Here is a 22,239-nt window from a genome sequence, read left to right as displayed (position 1 = left end):
TCTGCAGCCCCCCGGTTAAAAGTTTTTTAAAGGAGATTTTGAGTTGTACATTGATTATTTTATTATAAATGTACAACATATTCTTTTTTGTTGCATGTAAGAGTAATTCTGAAGTTTCAAAGTGCCCTCTGTATTCTTAAATCTTGTAATTATTCATTCTTCACAAAATGCTTTAAAAACCATAGACCACAGGGGGCTTTCAAAGAAGATTCTACAAAAAGGTTCCAATCCATCATGGATTTAATGTATTCTCTTAAACTCGTGAATATATATTTTATTTGTGTCCATTAAATTAAACTTTCACTATTTTGCAAGACTGTTCTTAAATCACAAATTTTCTATATAGTTTTCCTCTTGTTTCCCTTAATATGACTTTCAAAGAATTATACATTTAATCTTAATCCAATAATGCCATTAGACTTTATGGTTTCATTTTTAGAGCTTTAAAAAAAATAAAATGAGTGTTTAAAGTTAGTAAGCATTTACAATTTTCAGAGGAAAAAGTTGAAATAATGAAACTGGACCATGTGACAATAACCTAAATGATCCTTGTTGTGTTTGGGAATCTTGATGTTCATTATCACCTAAACTTTCCACTTGCAGTTGCAGTACTTGGAAAGGTCTTGACATTCAAGCACTGTCATCATGCCCACCCTGAAATGCGTGAGTTGGTATTCTAACCTTTCATGAGAATCAAAAAAAAAAAAACTCCCAATAATCAACAGAGGATATGAAACTTTTTCTTAACAGTATTAACCACAAGGCTTCAGAGTGTAAATCAAGAGATATGAAACAAATACTTTAAAAAAACAGTCTAATGGGAGTTCGCTCTTGCTTTCATTTAATCTAAATTTTCTTTTTCATTGGTGTTCACACGTCCTATGATTTTTTAGAGTTCTAATAGCTTTGTAGCATACACATATTACATTGAAATACTACCTTGTATGCATAAATGTATCAGTTTCAATAATTTCATAAATAAAATAGCCTCTCACACACACATATGTATTTAATTCTATCTCATTTGAAAAGGGATAGGCCACTATGGAGCTACTTTTAAACATTAGACTATCCTTCAGAACTCTATTCCTTCACTTTAAGGAAGGGTATGTAGATATAAGAGGAAGAAAGTAGTTGAATGAGTTCTTTTTTAATTTATATATGACAGTGGAATGCATTATAATTCTTATTACACACATAGAGCACAATTTTTCATATCTCTGGTTGTATACAAAGTATATTCACACCAATTCGTGTCTTCATACATGTAATTTGAATAATAAGCATCACATTCCATCATCATTTATGACTCCATGCCTCTCCCTTCCCCTGCAACACCTCTGCCCTATCTAGAGTTCATCTATTCCTCCCATATTCCCTCTCTTTATTCCACTATGAATCAGTCTCCTCATATCAAAGAAAATATTTGGCATTTGTTTTTTGGGGATTGGCTAACTTCACTTAGCATTATCTTCTATAACTCCATCCATTTACCTACAAATGTCTTTTTTCTGGAGAATTCAGAATAAGACTGGTCAGAGGTGGGGTTGTGGCTCAGTGGTAAAGTGCTTGCCTAGCACACATGAGGCACTGGGTTTGATCCCCAAAACCACATTAAAGATAATAATAATAATAAGAAGAAGAAGGAGGAGGAGGAGGAGGAGGAGGAGGAGGAGGAGGAGGAGGAGGAGGAGAAGAAGAAGAAGTCTGTTCAAAAAAACTAAACAAAGTAATCAAAACAAAGCATGCCATTAACTTCACCAGTAGTCAGAGTCTGACACTATTTTTATCTAGGATACAACACTAAAGGATCAGCACTGTACTTTATATGTAAATGATTATGGAAGAAAAGAAGATAACACAAAGCATAAAAGAAGAGTATTGGAAACTTACTCAAAGAATCCCCAAGTTTTACTGTTCAAAATGTCTAAGCCAGGTGTGGTGGGATATGCCTGTATACCAGGTACTCCATTGGCTTAGGCACAGGAGTTCAAGGGGAGCTTGGGAAACATAGACTCTTTCTCAAAAAAAGCAAAGCCAAGCAAAGAAAAACAAAACATCTGTAAAAGCCTATATAAATCCACTGTTCATCATTATTAATTCTACCTGGATCTTACCTTATTGAAAGTGCACTATTTCAACCATGTCTCTGATTTCATGTTTAATTGCTTTTTAAAATTTTTACTTTTGAATTGTGAAACATTAAACAGGATCTAGCAAACTAAAATATTAATTCAGCATACTGTTAAACAAAGTATTTACTTTGTTTTCCATGGTTAGGGGTTTACTTACTCATAGCATTTGTTTTTAAACTTATGCATCTATCTCTGTAATGTGTGTTTCTAAAATTGAAAAGTAATTTCTCCAAGTTTGTTTTCAGAACCAAATAATACTTAACTTTGTCATCTCAAAAAAGTGTTCTTAATACATGCACTTGTAAAGTTGCTCTTTGATAAGAATATATCATATTTAGAGTCAAAATTTAAATATAAAATATTTTAATTTAAAAAATGACAGTTACTTGTCCTCCAAATGTACACATTCTATCTTATTTTGTTGAAATTTTCAAACACAAAGATATGAATGCTGAATAACTGTGATCTAATTATAAGAAAGGACTTTAACTGTGTGAAGTATAATACAATACAAAACATTATCTGCAGGTTTAATCAGGAAAGGGAAAATCCTTGCAGGAAAGGACCTCAATACCAAAACAAATAAAACAAAACACCTTAGCCTCCCATCTATTACAGTACATAAAGGAAGTTATTTTTAACTCTGGGCTTGGAACACTGTCTGTTTTAGGAATTCTATCTATTGTATTTAATGGATCCCCTGAACCTGTCATGCTCAGTGCTTCTGTACTACATCTCCATTAACCTATGAGTAAATTAATCAAAAAGGCTAGTTGGCCTTTGCACTTTTAGTGTTTTACTTCTCTTAAAAGAATCTGCAGTCACAAGTGTACCTTCTCAAATTGATACTGTGTTTATACAGGGTAAAACTAATTCCCTGCCCAACCATATTCCCACTTAGTTTTCCAACTTCATATTCCAATTCTCCACAATGGACTCCATTTTTCCATACCTTTACTGTGCACGTAATCATTGTCTTGTGTCAGTTTCCCCTAATGAGGCAATGACATTTCCTTCTGTTTGGTTCTGTCTCTCACTTTCAATTTCTCCTATTTTTGCCCAACAATGCTATGCTGTTTTTAAAGTTCAGTTCAAAATGCTAAGCCCACTAGAGGGACAATTCACCCCTTTCCTTTACTGCTAGAGTTGTATACACCTCTGTTTCTACCATGAAGCCTATGCATCTAAGTAGTGAGATCCTCACTTTTGTGCTGACAGTATCTGAAACTCAGCATACATACATTCAGTAAATAAACATAACTGCTTATCTGCTTATGTGTTTCATGACTGAATTTGGCCTTCTGGTCACTTGTCACTTCTAAGAAAGAGATAATTTCTTATATTTTTTCCTTGAGAATAAAAAGCCTATGATAATAAAAAGGAAATGTTGACTTAATTCATGATGTTGGCATCTGTGACTTTGGGGTGAAGTGTTAAGCCATATTATTTCAGTCAGTCTTTTCTCTCAGTAGTAGGCCTCTTGGCTACAGATGGGACTTAATTGCTCCTTAAATATGTTTAACATTTATGTTTCGATGATATTACCCACTAGTCATTTAGCACTTCTGTTGTAGCTTTGTTATCCTAAACTCATCAATTTTACTATGAATTCTTATTACTCTAGCTCAGAAAAATATAAAAATCTGTAGTTTGTTCATGAGCAGACATAAATAAGTGTCAGGTTCAACAGCTTGCTTTTATGAGAAAAGGATGAGTTAAAATAGTAAGTACACAAACAAAAATTCATGATTGTGAACAGAGTAACCATTATAAAGTAATGGAAACATATATTAATTTGGAGATTTTACTGAGTCTCCTTCCTGTCTAGCAAAAATGTTTAGTTATGTGTTCCATTGTGCCAAGGACAGACTAGTCCTTTCCAGTAACTTACCCTCTGACAGCGTGAATAAGTCTCAATGATGGATAGGCAGTTCGCACTTTCAGTTTATTCTTAAGGATTAATGCATTAACCCATTCCACATGCTTCTCTCCTCCTTTGACCATGAAAGCAGGAATCCAAAGGACACTGTCATTCAGCATGGAAAGTCTATGCACAAATTTTTCTCTGTCACTCTCATTCCGAAAGCCTCCAAATGCTCTTTGCACAACTGATGGATTCATGGTAATAAAATCTGATTTAGTTCCCACATCTGCAGCAAACTCCACCACAGGAGCTAGGTTACACCTGAAGAGGAAAAAAAAATAATGGACAAATGACAAATAAATATGAAACATTCACTCATAAAATGACATACATGAAAAGAAGAATGAGGAACAAGCATGTTATTTTTTGTTATTTTTTTTTCTTTTCCTCTTCTTTTTTCAACAGGTGAAGGAAAAATTCCAAAGATAATCTGCCTGGTAAAATTATGTTTTCAGTGAGTCACCATACTTTCAAAAATATTGCTACCAATAAGCATGCACACTACCATTATAAGACTCAAATTGCCACTTCTATTCAATCTGTTGTCTAAGAGTATTTTTACTGTTATTTTCATTAAACTATATGATAGAATTCACAGTAAGTGAATTTATGATGATAAATTCACTATGGCTCTGTTGCCATGCAGTAGGCAATATAATCCATATGCTGTTTGTGTAAGTACGTAAAACACATTGGACTTGGTATCTCAATTTGTACGGCTTGCAAGCTTACATATTTTCAACAATTTCATATATATAACTGAATGAATTCAACTTCTGTATGCTCTGAGTTAAAGGGAATAGTACAATTCTTTACAGAATTTTGCACAAACATATTTGTCATCTGTGGGTCAAGTGGGGAAGAAAAGAAAGAAAAATGTAGACATAATATTTATTAAGTCTTTCTGGGATTTGAAGTAAAAACAAAATAACAACAACAACAACAAACAAACAAAAAACCCTTTGATGTAAGGTCAAGTATCCTCCATTAGGTTTCTTTTGAGGACACCTTAAAGGTACCTTCTTTCCCTGTTAGGACTTCTTCATCCCTAGGAAATGTTCAAGTTAGAAAGAGAAAGAACTTGTGGTTCTGAGCCAAAAGGTCTTGAAAAATGCCTGACCTGATTTTATTCATGTAACTAGGTTCTATTCTTGTATTATAAGACAACTTTGGAAAGCATCATTTGTGATGCTTTCTTGATTCCATCATATTAATTTTGGGATATTTGATGTAAACTATAGCCTTTTAAAAACTCACTATGTTTAATCTGCTTAAAAAAGCAGGCTAAAATCAAATGATGAATGAAAAACTAGATTTTTAACAAACATGAATTTACTAAGAAAAAATTCATTTGAATTTATTCAATCTAAATCATCACAAAATATAAACATACTCCTCACACACACATCCACATGCATACACACACATAAGTAGAACTTCTCTCCCCCACCTCCTTTCCTTTTATCAACCTTTCAAGGGAAAGAAACATTAATAGATTTTCTTTTTCAGTATTTTTACAGATTTGATTTCATTATGAAAGCATCTCACATTTCTCTTTCTCATATATTGTACTGCATTAATTACATTTTTCCAACAGCTAAGTTTTAATTAAAAATTAAGCATGTGTTTTATTAAAAACATTGTCTTGTATATTGTTCTTATATCTCTTAATTAATACATTTTATTTCTTCCCAGATCTTGTATAACACTTAGCTATTGAACAAATCTCTTTCATCTCACACTGTTGAGAAAATTCTACAGTGAGCTATTAAAAGAGAAAAAATGTTAATGTCAAGACATTATCTGTAAATTATAGATTAATTATTATCTTTCAATTTATATATCTTTATACCCACTATATCGTATGACAGAGTATTTGCTTTCACCACTACTTGAGATTGGATATTGTTCATTTCCATCCTGATAATGATATTAGAAAAAGGACTGCCCCGAAAAATAATTGTTACCCATGAACAGATACCAAAGTGAACATTCTATTGTGAATTTCATAGGAGATTAAGATTTTGTATTTTTGAAGTTCTAAAAAAATGTGCTGCACACAAAAGTTAAAAAAATCTAAAATTTTAATCAAACTTATTATAACATGAATTTGGATACTGTGTAAGGAGGTGTATTCTGAATATCATTATTGCAGTCACTTCTCCTTTTTGATGTAAAATGTCAAGAACACTTGTTAACATTACAGTTAGCATGTTTCTGCCAGGGGAGATGACAGCATACATATTTTTCTGCTACACAGCAATGCTTAGCAATTGCTTTCAGATGGTGCTCACTGTAGTAAAACAGTATCTAAACTCTACTTTCTCCATAACATAAAAGTAATTAGAGCAACCCCCTTGAAGAGAATAAAAATTATATTCTGTTGAATATTGTTAAGAAGAACCTTACTTAAGTACATTATATTTTTAGTTGTTTTTCCTCACCTCATGCTTAAACATCCTATGTCTTACGCCATGTTTGTCAACACCTACTCTTTCAAGATTGATTACATATATTTCCGACACATGTTTGTCTGGGCATTCATCTTCTAAGAAGTGACAAAATGTTCATCAATTAGAGCTGAGGGCTAAACTCGGGTGCTTTTCACTTTGGAAACAAAAGGAAGTTTATCAAATATTTTTGGTGAATAGGATCGATCTAGGAGACAAACACACACATTTGATGCAACTAAACAATGATAAATGAGTTTAATGACAAGGAGGAGAAACTGGATATCAAATGGTATTAAATCCATGCTTATATACATAGGACATGGAGCAGAGGGGATTTGAGCAATCCGAATCAGGTCTTGTGAGTTATGGTAACTGAGGTATGGAAAACAGAAAGACAGTGACAAATCATACAATATACACTGTGCCAGCTCTTGGAGTCCACTTGTCATGTTCGTGGGAAGGAGTATGTGTAATTTCTCACTGGAAAGAAAGAGTAATACCCCGGTCCACATGTGGCCAGTAAATTGCTCTGTGGTTGAGTCAGATATTTTGTCATATAATTAGCTGAATGTCACATAATCAAGGAAAAGAACTCAAGAAAGCCAAAATAAACCACCAGCTGTGCTGTACTCGGCAGTTCAGTAAACTCAAGAACTAGAGAACATTACTTGGAGCAATATTGCTGATTCAGTAAGATTCTAAATGCATTCTCAATCTCAACGCTTTCATCTTTTTAAAAATTTTAGAGGTTATAATATTCAAAAGTAACTGAAATGTTTCTCAAGGATTTATGAAGTGAAACATGATTACTCATATTAATGTTAACCTCATAAAATAGATGAGTGTCCAGTTTTTAAATGGTGGATTTTTGTGATCCAGAGCTGCTGAGTGCATTTAATAGACTCAAGCTCTATTGTCTTCAGCCAAATCAATTGTTTTTTGTACTGTCAAACTATTTGACAAAACAGAATCAGGATAATGTACATGCAAAATTAGATGTGGTGAGCAAACCTTCTACTTATTCTAAACTGTTCTGGACTCCATCTATTGAGGTTGATTTCTCAATGTTGATTAATTGCTCACAAGAACAAAGCTAGGTCCCCTTGTATTCTAGACCTCCGAATTTTCTTCTGCACACACCATAGCATATCACGCTGCATATCATCACTTCTCAGCATTCTTTACATGCAGAAATGAAGACATTTCCTTTAAATTTAAGGCAATATACAACACTTATTTTAAAATTCATGTGGAAAGTAATGTTTACTTCATTTACAGATACTACAAGATCATAGAATTTCCTTACAAAAAAAGTTTCTAGGATTTGTCAATGTTCTCTTCATTTCTCTTAAGTTATAATTCCAAGGTCTAAGCAAGTAGGAGGTCTCTCTTTTATTTATGTAACAGTCATGCACAATTGGTGGATAGAATGCCTTTTCTAGTTATTTTGTATTTCATGCTACCTTACAATGACAGAAATCCGTCCCAAGTGTAATCACAGATATTCTTAATAATATTGATGAGATATGGCTCATTCATTTAGCCATCTGCTTATTCATTCTATGGTATGTTTCACATATTTCTGAACTAGTTACCAAGTTTCTGATGTAAAGTATAGATGGTATACTGAAAATTTTGGAATTTGTACATTCTTACATATTCAATGTAGATTAAATTAAATTAGAAGAAAACAATTCTAAGTGGGTTATACCCACTTTTTGGTTAATATTCAGACAAGTCCTAACCACATAATTATCATATTTCCTTTTTCTTCTTTTGGCCAATCCGCTATGTCTTTCCTTGTACTAACACTGAAATCTTTCAACCTAAACTATCATTATCAATGGGACCACATTTGCCAGTACACTGGAAAATAGGAGAGTCTCTTCTATTCACAGAGGAAACTTCTAGAAGCTTACTCTCTTCTTGCTTCTTGGCTTCAAGAGCCAAGAGAATAATCTCTGTTACTTTTTTTTTTTTAAGCTTTATGGTTACATGCTCAGAAAAGAAGTTGGAATATGCAATCTGTTCATCTCTGACTTCTTGAGGTGAAAGGTAGTAGGGCTCCAATCATCCTGAAACCAACCATTTTTGGATGAGGTCAGGAATAGAATTATCTATATATTTAAGGATGAACCGCAGTAAAGGTGATTATGAAACATGCCCAAGGGCATGGAGATTATGAAAGAAAAGGACAATCAGGTTTGGAATGGCTCCAGGACTGGAGTTTTAACTGGCTTTGTTTGTACATATGATTTCTTTAGAAATGAGGGAAAATGTCTATATAGTCATCTTCACACAAACATTCATATAGAAGAAAGTCTGCTTTGTCTTTCTTACCTAGGTTTTAGTCTTAAACACCCCACATTAAAGCAAGGCCATGTTATACTAAGCCATTATGTCATGACTATCCCCAATTCTAAACAGTTACTAAACAAAAGGGTTTTAAATACCTACAATATTAGATTAATGTCTGTACATCAGATCTTTTGATGGAATAGGTTACCAAAATGTTAAATAACTACTTGGTAAGACTGTTTGACACATAAAGAACAGGGATAGAAGTTGATTTACATGTAGTCTGGCATTAGGTAGTAAACAAATTACAAGAAATAAAGATGCAAATCATGTTGAAGATTTACATTCTCAGTATACCAGATGAACAGGGACACACACACACACGCACACACACACACACACCATATATTATGACTGCTTAAACATTAATAAAATCCTCAGTGTTATAATTGAATACAAATACCACATTTTGTGAAAATAATGATGTGACTTAATAGAAGAGGAAATTTTTCCACAAACCCAGGTTTGTTTACATTACAGGCAAGGGTGGGAAGAATACTGTCAGATAATTTCTAGGGAAATCCACAGAATGAAAAAAAGCCAAACTCATTTTACAAAACAGATCTTGTGCTGAGAAATATGTCAGACTATGTCATTACAGACTTTGGTCAAAACAGAAGTGGAATTAATGGTCAAATACACTACAGCAGCAAAGTCACTTTGATTCAGTGACTCCCAGGGGAGTGGGAAATGGGGGGAAGTATACCAATGAGTGGTATAAGGTGTTTAAATCAAATAAAAGTGTTAAATATACACTTAGAATTTATCTAACCTTGAGTACAACTTTTAGGAATAAAAAGTTTCTGGTTACATTTCTGTCCTTAGTCATCTCTAGTAGCAACATTTGGGTCACCTATGTTGCCATCCATATATGTGTGACATCAGGTAAATTTCTTACCTGAGATTATAATTCTTCTTTTCTGTTTATTGGGATATAATTGAAAAATAAAATATTTCTTGGAAATTTTTTTTTGCTTTAAGTAAGACTAACACTGAAATGCTATAGAAAAAAATTAAATGCAATAGTGAATTTCCCCTCAAATTTCCTTTCCCTTTGTTAATAGTGCTTGCTAGAATAAAGTGATCCTTTTTACATTATGCTTTTTCTTTTATAATCTATCTTGATTGTAAATCTTTGAAATTCATGAAGGAATGTTAAAAGGCATGTCAAAGAAGATCATTTTGAGATACAGTATGAGAAAGCCCAGCCTTTATGACATTTAGTAAGCCATTTTAGTGGAATTTAGTTTCAGTCTCCTAGAAATTGGGGCTTTAGTAGCGACGGAGCTTAACTACAAATATCTTAATTATTAAAGAAGGCAAATTTTATTCCATAGGCTGTATGGAAATTTTAATAATTCTTTGACATGGTAAACTGCATTTAAAAAAGAAGAATGTGGCTCAAGTGTTCAGGAGAATAAAGCCATCCAATTAAATCTTTATAATGTAATGATTCACATATAAAACAACTAAAATGTTTTGTTATGATTGCAAAAGGAATTGTAGCCAAGTTTTCTTGAGCCCTTATTATGTGCCTTTGCAAGCAATATCACATATAATTCTCACAAAACCCATGAGAGAGAAGTACTGTTGTTATACTTTACAACTGATGAGAAAGCTGAGTTGCAGGGAAATTACACAAGATTACATAGCTTGTACGTACTACAGGGAGATTTTTAAGTCCATATCTTTAAGCCTTGTGTATCAATCAATGGGAATGAAGAGGAAGCGCCAGAGCAAAAATATACAGAATAAGGCTCCAAATATGTGGCTATAAATTCTATCACCTTATGGATTCTAACATCTGCTTTGAAAGCCTGGTTGGTAAAGGTGAAGGTTATCCTTCCTCACTTTCCTATAAGCACCCATCCCCAAAGTTGGGGTGTTCGATGGGAAATGTGTTAAGTAAGACTGAGGAGAGAAGACTGCCCATTAAGTTTAATATTAAAGGAAACAGATTGGAATATGTCCTCTTTTTTCTTTGTCTTCTTAAGATTTCTGTTATTAAAAGTGTGTCCATCATGAAAAACTACAGATGAGCAAATGTTACTGCTGGAGGGCAATTCCTTTACCATTGGAACTCAGATATTTCTAAAAACAATGAGGCTACTGTAAGTTTTATCTCAGATAAGAGGATACTAGAAGATCACTAGTAGTTTTAATTAACTTCAATATAATATAAAATACAAATATCTTCTTTTATATAAACAATGGATTAAGTAAGGTCTAAATTTATCAGTTTTCCAAAAACAACAAAACCTTCTATCCTATACGATCACTACTAACTCCAGCACACCAACAGACAAGAATCTGGGGATGAGTGAAAATCATTACAGTTGGATTGTTTCATTGCTAATTCACATTTTTAATCAAGCTCAAGCTTCACTTTTATCAGCTTTCTCCTTGGAGCCTACTTAGTTTTGAGTGGTTGACTAATTACAAGTCAGGACTTGTTTTTCAGGAAAGGATTAAAAAAAAATATAGAGGACTAGGCAAAAGGAAACACAGGAGGAGTGAATGGGGAAAATGTAAGACATCATAAAGACAACAATTCACAAAGTATTTTTCCTCTCAATTAAAAGTAGAGTTTAACAGCCTCTGGCAATCAACACATGATTACATGCACTAAGCAATGTAGAAAATAGAGCTCTAACTTTTGTTCTCAGACAACATAGAAGATAACAGAAAATTCTGAAATGACAACAAAATGCAGGTCCTAATAGTGCAGGCAGCTACTTTTTCTAATTCACTATTGTAGTCTCATTGCCCAAGAACATTATGCAGGTGTTCAATAATAATTTTGAGTGAGTTAACTTCCTTATTTATTAAATTCCATAAGCCCCTGAGGGTAGTGACTCATATGTGGATTCCCAGCAGCTGGGGAGGCTGAGACAGAAGGATTGCAAGTACGAGGTCAGCCTCAGCAACTTAGTGAGACTCTATGCAAATTAGTGAAAGTCTATCTTAAAATTAAAAAATAAAAAAGGGATGGGGATGTGTATCAGTGGTTATATATCTGTGGGTTCAATCCCCAGTACAAAAAAAAATCATAATCAGCAATATCAATGAAACCTAATAGGTAAAAGCTACAATGTCAAATTTTTATTCCAAAATTGATCAACTATTAAACTGTTCTTTATTTAATTTGTATTCTCTTTCTTAAATTTCAGTGCCGTATATTTCTCCTGTTTCTATTCTTAGCTCTTCTGTATGCTTGTAACCAATAGTCAAAAATTAACTTTGGCTAATTTGAAAGAAAAGTGATTTGTTGTAAGGGTGGTTGCACAAAAGAAATCACTAAAGAGATCACACTAACAAACCATTTTTAGGTGTGGATGTGGTTGACTCTGCCATTTCCCTATGTCTAGGACGCTGTTGGGTCTTGCTGTCCCTGAACCTTTCTCTCACTATCTAAGGCCAGAAACAGGAACATCTTGTTGGACTACAGTTAGCCACATTCCATTCCCTTGTTGCCTAGACAAGGAGGAGAAAATATCTGTTCCATTTTTTTTTTCTTTTGCAATGGACAAAAGTGTTCCTTCCCAGTGTTTGTGGATTCTGCTCAAATAACAATTATGATTGATCAGTCAGTTGTCAAATAGCCAAAAAAGGCAGAAATGTTCAGTTAATCATTAGTTATCCTCAATTTTAAGATGCTGATGTTTGCTTGAGTTTCAGTTAGCAGCCATTCCTTCTGTCTCAGTCCACACCTTGCCTCTTGGCAAGTTCATCTACTCCCTTGCCTTCAGTCATCATGGTTAAGAAACCCTCTGTCTCCAACTGTGCTCTTTTACCTTAGATCCAGTAAGTTACTGAACTCAATAATTGCTCCAAAGATATTTCAAAACAGCAAGTCCACACTAGAAACCATACCTGTAGTGTTCTCTGTTCTCTTCCATAAATCCCCTATTTATTTTTTATTTTCTAACACTGTGTCAACTGTCACCTCTGCTGTCAACAGAATTGAAACATCTGCAAGCCTTCTTATACTTCACCTTTTATTCCTCATATCTACTGGTGACCACATTCTGTCTCATGTTCCCCTTCCCTCCATTCAAATAGGAGCCGTTTTACTTGGTCTCATTGACATTGTTTCATTTTAATAACATCTTACCTACATTTTTCTATAATCTAAATTGTTTTACAATCTGTAATCACATAGTCCTCTATTCAGTCATGAACATTGCTGCTTATGAGCATTATGGTCCATAAGACTGAAAGATTATGAAATTTTAAATCTGATATATCAGGATATACCTCAGTCTGCTTTGTAATATATGCATGTTTTAAGGTTGAACATCCCCTAGCATGGTCAACAGTAATTCTTTGGACCTTCAGAGCCAAGTACCCAATCTCAGAATATAGAATGTAAACACCGCTTTTTTTCTTTTTTTAACAAGGTGCTGTCTTGCCTTCATTGACACAATGATAACATAATGCATATTTATCTCTGCCATTTCATTTATCACATTGTATATTAGTTACATGGTATGTCAGTTTCTCCTAATAGACTGCATTTTCCTTAGACCATATCTACTTTCTTTTCATGTCTCCAATCCCTGACAGTTCACATCTAGTGTATACTAGTAATGTTATGTTTGGTTGTGAGGTGTCCCTTAAAAGCTCATGTGTGAGACAATGCAAGAAGGCTTAGAGGAGAAATGACTGGGTTATGAAACTCTTAACCCAATCAGTGAATTCATCCCCCAGTGGGGATTAACTGAATGGTAACAGAAGGTGGGTAGGGTGTGGCTGAAGGAGGTGAGCATTGGGGATGTGGTTTGGGGGTATATATTTTGTATCTGGCAAGTGGATTCTCTCACTCTGCTGCCTATCATGTGAGCTTCTTCCCTCTGCCACACTCTTTAGCCATAATGTTCAGCCTCAACTCAGGCCACAAGGAATGGCGAGCCTTCTATCTATGAACCAAGACCTCTGAAACTCTGAGCCCCAAAATAATCCTTCCTCCTCTATAAGTGTTCTGGTTGGACTTTTTAGTCACAGAAGCAAAAAAGCTGACTAAAACATTAAGGTAATTAAAATATTTGTCAAAATGAATGTTTTTTGATAAATTTAGGGTTAATTTTTCCACAATTTTCTATCATGTATTGCACCTAAATTTACTTTTAAAGAGTAAACTGAGCTTGGTGCAGTGGCACACACCTGTAATCCCAAAGGCTCAGGAGGCTGAGGCAGGATGATTGCAAGTTCAAAGCCAGCCTTAGCAACTTAGTGAGGAACTAAGCAACTCAGTGATACCCTGACTCTAAACAAAATACAAACAAGGGCTAGGCATGTAGCTCAGTGGTTGGTTGCTCCGGAGTTCAATCTCCTGTACCAAAAAAAAAAAAAAAAAAAAAAAAAAAAAAAAAAAAAAAAAAAAGGAGTAACTGAAAAATATTGACATAGTTTAAATTAATGAATATGAAATGCATTTTTTGTATGTGGCTGGAAGATCAAACCTAGGGCTTTGTGCATACCAGACAAGCAATTTATCACTGAACTACATCTGCAGAACATGAAAATAAACTATATTTTTAAAAAAATTTATACAAACACATGCACACACACACACACACGAATATATATACAGAGTTGCCCCCAATATCAATTATTCAGTCAACTTCAGGTATAATATATTTTTTAAAAGTCAAATCTGTATTGAACATGTACAGACTTCTCATCATTACTATTTCTAAAACATCACATTATAACTATTTATCCGGAATTTCCATTGTATTACGTACTATAAATAATATAGACATGATTTAAAGCATATAGGAGAATGTACATAGTTTACATGCAAATACCATATAACTTTATATAAGGGAAATGAGAAAGTAGAGAGTTTGGTATCCACAGACAGTCCCAGAGTCAACACCTCATAGATACTGAGGGATGACTGTGTATATTCACAAGGACATACACGCACACACACACACACACACACACACACAATCATTTAATCCTCATGTCACCACAATAGAGTAAAACCATCATCAATATTTTACAAATGAGTAAATTAAGGCTCAATATATGCAGGATGGATGAGAGTCCAAGGTCATTGGGTACAAACCAATGTGTTAAAAATGTTGTACACATGTGCGACATAGCTGGAGCTCTAAACCAAGCAGTCTAATTCATGATTCTACACTCAAGCATTTTTAACACCTGGAATAAATAACCAAATAAATATGTAGATATAAACAAAACGTGTTTTATTTTGTATGTCTTGAACTTCATAATTTTCCTAAGCATTGTCAGAAATTTTTCACTAGGCTGAATGAGTTATCAAGAAAACTACAGTCTATAAACACAATGGGATACTATATAGCAATTAAAAAAGAACAAAATCATGTATTCACAGAAAAATGAATGAAACTGGAAGTCATCATATTAAGCAAGATAAACGAGACATAGAAAAACAAGTATCACAACATGGGGCAGGGAAGGGGAGAAGATGATCTAATATTAGAAGAATAAGTTTTAGGGAAGAGGAAGTGGACTGGGGCTGGATAAGATGAAAGGGTTAGGAGGGTAGTAGGGAATATGACATGAATAAAGCATAATATATGCACATTTGGAACTATCTCAGTGAAAACCATTAATTTGTACAATTAACATAAGTTAATACGTATAATAATAAAATTATTTGCAAATATAGCTAAAAACATTAAATAATTCATTCTAAAAATAATTAAATATGATCTATTAAATTCACCATTTATCTCAGGCCATTAAAAACTAAAATGTGGTTGACTGTCTTCTTTTTCACAAAAGTCAATATGGATGTATACGGTAGCAAGACCAATATTTATTTGAATCATTACACATATCATATTCCTTGAAATAGCATATAGTATTAACATCAATTGAATTGAGTGAATCCTTCCTTGGTAATTACAAATTGGAATCATTTTATTTTTCTGAAGGGGTACAAGAGAAAACTCTCTAAGTTTTTGAGAAATCCTTGTTTATTGTCTCAGGCAAAGTTTCATGACTGGGATATAGAAAACTAGGGATTCTCAGGACATATTTTGATATACTTTTGCAATAATTGTGTCATTTAACTGGACCACTCCTTGATCTGTCCTTGCTGAGAAGTTACTACTGTTTCACAAAAGGAAGAACTGATTCAGTACAAAATTTATATCCTTAAAAATTATGTTGTACATTAAGGGCTGGGGTTGTAGCTCAGTGGTAGTGCACTTGCCTAGCACATATGAGGCACTGTGTTCAAACCTCAGCACCACCTAAAAAATAAATATATGAATAAAGGTACTGTGTTCATCTACAACTAAATATATGTATTTTAAAATATGTTTTACATTAAAAATCAAGAAACAAAATGAATACAATATTATGATTGGTACTTTAATCACCCATGCTAGAATAAAAAGGCAGAAAATCTGTAATTTTTCCTTTTATAATTCATGATACTAAGAAATTATGTAATGGGGTCATTGCAGGGTTTATAAGAAAGATATTTTTGAATTCTATAATTTATAGCAATTATACCTTCAATGATGTCACAACAACATTGTTTTGCCATTTAATTTTCTTATTTAAGAAAATTTTAAAAAACATAAAACTGTTTTGGTTTGCCATTCTTAAAAATAAACTTTTCTTCTTTTTAAAGTACAAATCAAAGTTAAGAAATGTTGTCTAACTTAGTATGTGTGATTTGTTTAACAATGAGTCTTGCAAAGAAAGTACACTGCTCAGAAGATTTGGCATTCTGATGCCAATCAAGTGTTCAGAAAATTATCATAAGTGTATAAAAATGAAGACTTCAATTTCTGATATCACAAGGTAGGCCATGGCAACTTCAAATTAATTGCCTTGAACTTATTCTAATGAGATCATTCTCAATCTCTGTTTTAAACAGTCACACATTAACTTGGTTGAAAGGCCTTGATTCCCAGAACTGTCTGTCCTCCACACCAACTTATTAGAGACATCTGAAAATTTATTTTAGGAGTTCATCTGTATATATTCTCTCTATTTCTATTTTCTCTGCTGACCTCAAATATACCTATTTTTCTTTGAAATATTCTTACAATATTCCCCTAATTAATTTTCCAACAATTAGCTAGACCCATTGATGGACTATGGATTATTTGGGGACTCATAGGTCAGATTTTGAAAGGATGAAAAAGAATAGAAAATGGCAGTATTCTCTTCATGTAATTTTAAGAAAATTTGCTTCACATGTCTATGTGTGTTTCTGAAGAGAGTAATAATAGTAGTGGAAGCAGTAATAGAAGTTGATAATAATATAAAAATACATTTTCACTATGTATCTGTTCAAACATTTAAAGACATTGAGTTTTCAGTTCATTATCTCAAGAACTCTTTATCGATTCTCTGTTTTAGAGATGGCATTGGGTTGTTAAAATTTACATTTGATCATATTATTCTTACCAAAAATCTTAAGCAGCTTCAGTTAAGTCTCCTAATCAAAACACATAACCTGTTTCTGTCCATCCCATAATTTCTTCTCTATACATCCATTGCTTATCTTAAATTCAAATGACATTAGACTATTCCATGATTTTTTTAAAAATCTATGTCCCTTTATTTATGCCATTGTGTGTGTCTGAAATGACCTAACATACTGTAGCCATTATACTGAAAAAATATTTGTTTTTAAACATCAAAGATTAAAGTCTATTATTACTACACTTGTTATTTATTCTCAGTAAGATCTAATTGCTTACATTGCTCTAGTGTAAAATATTTACCTATATCTTTATTCTACAAAGTAAAACATACTGGCAAATTTAGTTACATGGATAGGCTTGATATCTGTAATAAATTAAGAGTTAAATATAACCACATTTGGAGTTATCCTGTGTCTCTGTATGTGTGTGTGTGTGTGAATTGGAAATCTGTTCATACTAATTTGGTCTTTCAGTCTTTCAGGAGTACTACTGATGCTCCTAACCAAGTCCTAGAAATACGCAGGACACTGGACCAGAGGATAACACAACTCTACAAAATGTATAATTTTGCTTGGATGGTCCCTATTGTAAAGAAACACCAGCCTTTTGGGGGCTCGTGATAAAAAATACCAAAGAAAACAAAGCTATCACCAGGACTGGGTCCCAAGACTGTCATCTGGTAAGCTTTGACTGTATTTTGGTTCTATGTACAATTGCTTCAATTTTTATTTTTAACATGTTGGTTCTATTAAAAATGTTAAAGGAATTTCTTTAGAAAACCACTATTGTATTGTGTGTTTGAGGAGGTAAGCTAAGAAAAACACCAAAGGTAAATAAATGGGTCTTAAGCTGAAAATAGCTTTTAAACCGCTTCGGAAGTTACACTAACTAAAATGGACTAAAATTTTTTTAAAAAGTAGGTGATGGTGGAATTATTATATTTAAATATAAAATGTAGTTGCTTGAACTGATGTAAACATTCTAAATAACTGGTGTTTTCCTTAAGCGGGTACAGGACCATTCATAACAGTTAGAGACTAAAGAAATTTTGAAGAAAATTACTCTATTTTTGCAAACAACCGTAAATAAAATTTACTCATAAGAATTGGCATGTAGGGATGATAAATGGGCAAAAGAAACTATGATATTAAAATCTCCTCTAATTGTTAGAATGCCTGCCCACTATTCATCAAACTCTAACACCTTAAACTTGAAATCTATATTAAAAACAGCATTTTTACTTAATCAATGTAGTATTCTTTTTTATGTCAAATATCACATAAAATCTGGAGATATGCTTAAATGTCTATTATATAATAAAATTGCCTGAGATTTGGAAATCTTCTCATCAGATAATTAAAGAGTAGAACAAAAATAGCTTTAATATAAAAAATCCCAAATTAAATGTTCTAATATTAATAATTTTTTTAAAATTACATGTAGATGATCAGGTCTGAAGAATCTGAGAAAGTAAAGGGCAAGCCATATGTTTAAAAATAAAGTGAGTTAAGCCCTAACAGTTTTGATATATTGCTAGTGATCTTAATCTTCGAGGTTAAAATTCTTGAAATGCACATGTCCACAATACTGGGTTAAGATGATGTGCGTAAAAAATGAAGGCAGGGACCAGCATAAATTGAGGACATTCTTGAAAGGGAATGACTTTTCCTTTCCGTAATAGAACTACCTTTGCACTTAGTTTAATTCAGCCTTGTAATGAATTCCTTCTGTGTCACTGCCAACAATGTTTTCTCCTATTTCTATTACTACTGTCACTATACTGTGTTGTTATTCTTCTTTACATGTCTGTTTCCTCCTTCAAGCTACAAACTACAAGTAAATAGAACATATAATTTACCTTTCTATCCCTATTACCTACTGATGTTGGCCAGAAGTTGTCTCCCTGCTGGCTGTTCATAACTGTTCATTGAATGAATGAACTACTTGTTGAATTAATGTAATAAAGAATTAATAGAACTTATGATTCTATTTTAAAACTTCAAGTAAATGATTTTTAATGTTTTATATTACCTTATTTAGAGGTTAAACATTTATGTCAAATGTGAGATCACTACTCAAAAAGTAATTATAAAATAATTTTGAATATTTTTCCAAAGAATTTATGAATCATAGTACAACATTTAACCTCAAATCCCTATACAGTCACCACATTTTTACTTGACTGTGATGCTTATTCTTATCATTCGTGTAACTTAGTAAGCATGAGGATTACTACTTAATCACTACCTTGTGCCAGGTACTACACATATCTGAGTTATTCAAATTTTAAGGAATATTTGTATAATCAAATATTAGTAGTCACATTTCGCTAATGAAGAAGAAAACCCCTTCAGATTACAAATCTTTAGAGCTGGGATTGAAACATACTTTGAATCAAAATACTGAACCCAAAACTGATCAGGCAGAATTGCCTTTTCAAATTATTGAGTATTCAAGATATAGATTTTCCCTCATGAAAATAAAATAAAATAAAAACAGTAGCAGCAACTCCAATGTCAGCACTTAGGAGGGACTATGGAAACCTACAGGTTACAAAATCTCACAAATTAAGTATTTTTGTGTTTTAGAATGACATGCTAAATTTCACTCAGTCTTGTAGCTGGAAGATAAACACAATTCTCTTTATAGTCAGAATAATGTCACACTTCCCATTCTTCATATTTTTAAATTAAAAAAAAATTAATTAATTTGCATTCATCCTCTATCTTAAAACACTGTGAGTATTCACTTTATAAGAATCACGTGGGTGTGCAGGTGCGTGCATGCGCGTGCGCACACACACACACACACACACACACTCACATACACGTTGAAAAGAAGCCTACCCCCAAAACAAGGTAAGTTAATTTTTAAATATAAAACTCTTGTAATATTCTTTTGAAGGATAAGATAATCACTGTTAATACTTGGCACTATAAGACTGCATATGTATGTACTTTCAGGTTTTTTATGTGTGTATGTGTGCATGTGTGTGTATGTGGAGCTATATACACATATATAAAGCAAATATATATATATATATATATATATATATATATATATATATATATATATACACACACATATATAACACATTACACATAATAACATAAATACATACATATGTTTCCTGTAATAACATCAGTCATATAATATTTAAAGATCATATTCTGTACTTCCAGGAATTTGGGGGTTTACCAGTAAAGTAGATATAGGAACTGAGAGGTCTTATCTCCCAGAAAAATGTCAGGGTCTTTCCTCCAAAGCTATACCGAATGATGTTGATGTAAAACAGTTTCTCTCTTTTGATATTTGCACTTACTGTTTCTCCTTTATATCTCTTGTACATCCTGTGACTTCACAAGGCTCTGGCCTTATCATATTTCCAGGCAACTCTATGACTCACTTAAAAATAGGTTTGCTTTTCTAAGCATTGATACTCTTGGCCTGCTTTACATCTTAACACTTGCTTACTCTCATCAGGAGGAAGGGAAATACTCCTGGACCAAAGGAAACAAAAGGCCAGGCTACAGGACATAGAACTAAGTGGAAAATGTTATTTCCACAAGTTCACTGATGAGCAGGAAATTTATTCATAAAATATGGCAACCAAAAGGGAAAATATATCAAACAGCAATTGAAGCTGACAGTACCCACTCCAAAGGCATTTATGAAATTATAAGGACATAGAATCATAGAGTTTCAGAGTCAGAAAGGTATTTATTTATAAGACCATTTAGTTCAAATGCCTTATTTGGGAGATCAGACTGGGAAACTGAAACCCAAAGTGCTTTACATCTTTTGTTCAAAGATAACTATACTTATCTGCAATACTAACAGGAGAATAAGGTTCCTTAACTATCAAATGACTATTATTTTTTGACTATACAGCATGAGAGAGTATGTCCTGCTTAGGGATGACCGCCATATAGTTATAAAGTTTGCATCTCCTCTGTGCTCAAATTAAAAATATAATTTTCACACTCTGAATATACTGAAAGTTAATCCTAAATAGCAGAAGGGAGATTTGTTTTTACTGAATAATAAATTTCTGCTGTTTATATTAGACTCCTTCACCCATATTATCTCATTTTTAACACTACAAACTACACACACACACACACACACACACACAAACACAAATAGAAGATATGGATCACTTTCATCATATTATAAGAGATGAATTTGGGGCTTAGAGCAGGTGTTATCCATGTAAGATTGAATTCATATTAAATGAAATAGCTAGCACTTAAACAATAGATTTAATTTTTTATCATACCTTTTGATTAAGGTATGATGTGATAAGGTAAAAGTCATAAGTTTCCTTCTTATTCATCTTTAGGATGTTCTGATGTGTTTTTGATGCACAGTATAGACTCGCTGGACAAAAGAAGTTCACATATAATAGTCCAGAGACCACAACTGGAGAAATTGTTCAACATTATAACTTTCAGTGCGGTTTTTGGAGGTTATCTTCCTTTGATTCTTTCACATTTGGTTTGTTAGCCTACACTTTGGAGAATTACTGGTACCTCCTTAAATTATCAGATGTTACAATGGTATTGCCTCTTCTTTCATGATAAGCTATTAAAATTTGGAATAGGGCTGGGGTTGTAGCTCAGTGGTAGAGTGCTTGCCTTGCACGTGGGAGGTATCGGGTTGAGGTACTGGGTTTTATATTTATGTGACGTTCATCTTCAACATCACATAAATATAAAAATAAAGGTATTGTGTCCATCTACACCAAAAAAAAATATATTTTAAAAAATGAAATTTGGAATATAGCCTGAGAAAATTCTTGCTTTATTTTCTGTTTCAGAGTCATTGTACAACAAAAAGCCTCTCAATTGAAAAAAAAAAAAAAAAACAACTTTTTTCTTTATAAATGAAAGACATAAGTGCTTTTTAATTTTTATTTTAAAATA

At 32.9% G+C, this 22,239-nt stretch overlaps 1 protein-coding gene across 1 annotated transcript in view; it reads right to left on the bottom strand.

The window, feature by feature from the left end:
* Nucleotides 1–22,239, bottom strand: part of St8sia4 (ST8 alpha-N-acetyl-neuraminide alpha-2,8-sialyltransferase 4) — a 92,618-nt gene that overhangs the window by 43,495 nt on the left and 26,884 nt on the right. The window contains exon 4 of the mRNA XM_027927868.2: nucleotides 4,027–4,320. Within this exon, the coding sequence (XP_027783669.2) occupies nucleotides 4,027–4,320 (294 nt within the window). The remainder of the gene's footprint in view (nucleotides 1–4,026; nucleotides 4,321–22,239) is intronic.

The sequence above is a fragment of the Marmota flaviventris genome, chromosome 5, assembly GCF_047511675.1.
Source record: "Marmota flaviventris isolate mMarFla1 chromosome 5, mMarFla1.hap1, whole genome shotgun sequence".
In the NCBI taxonomy this organism is placed as follows: Eukaryota; Metazoa; Chordata; class Mammalia; order Rodentia; family Sciuridae; genus Marmota; species Marmota flaviventris.
This window is presented reverse-complemented; position numbering and strand designations above follow the sequence as displayed.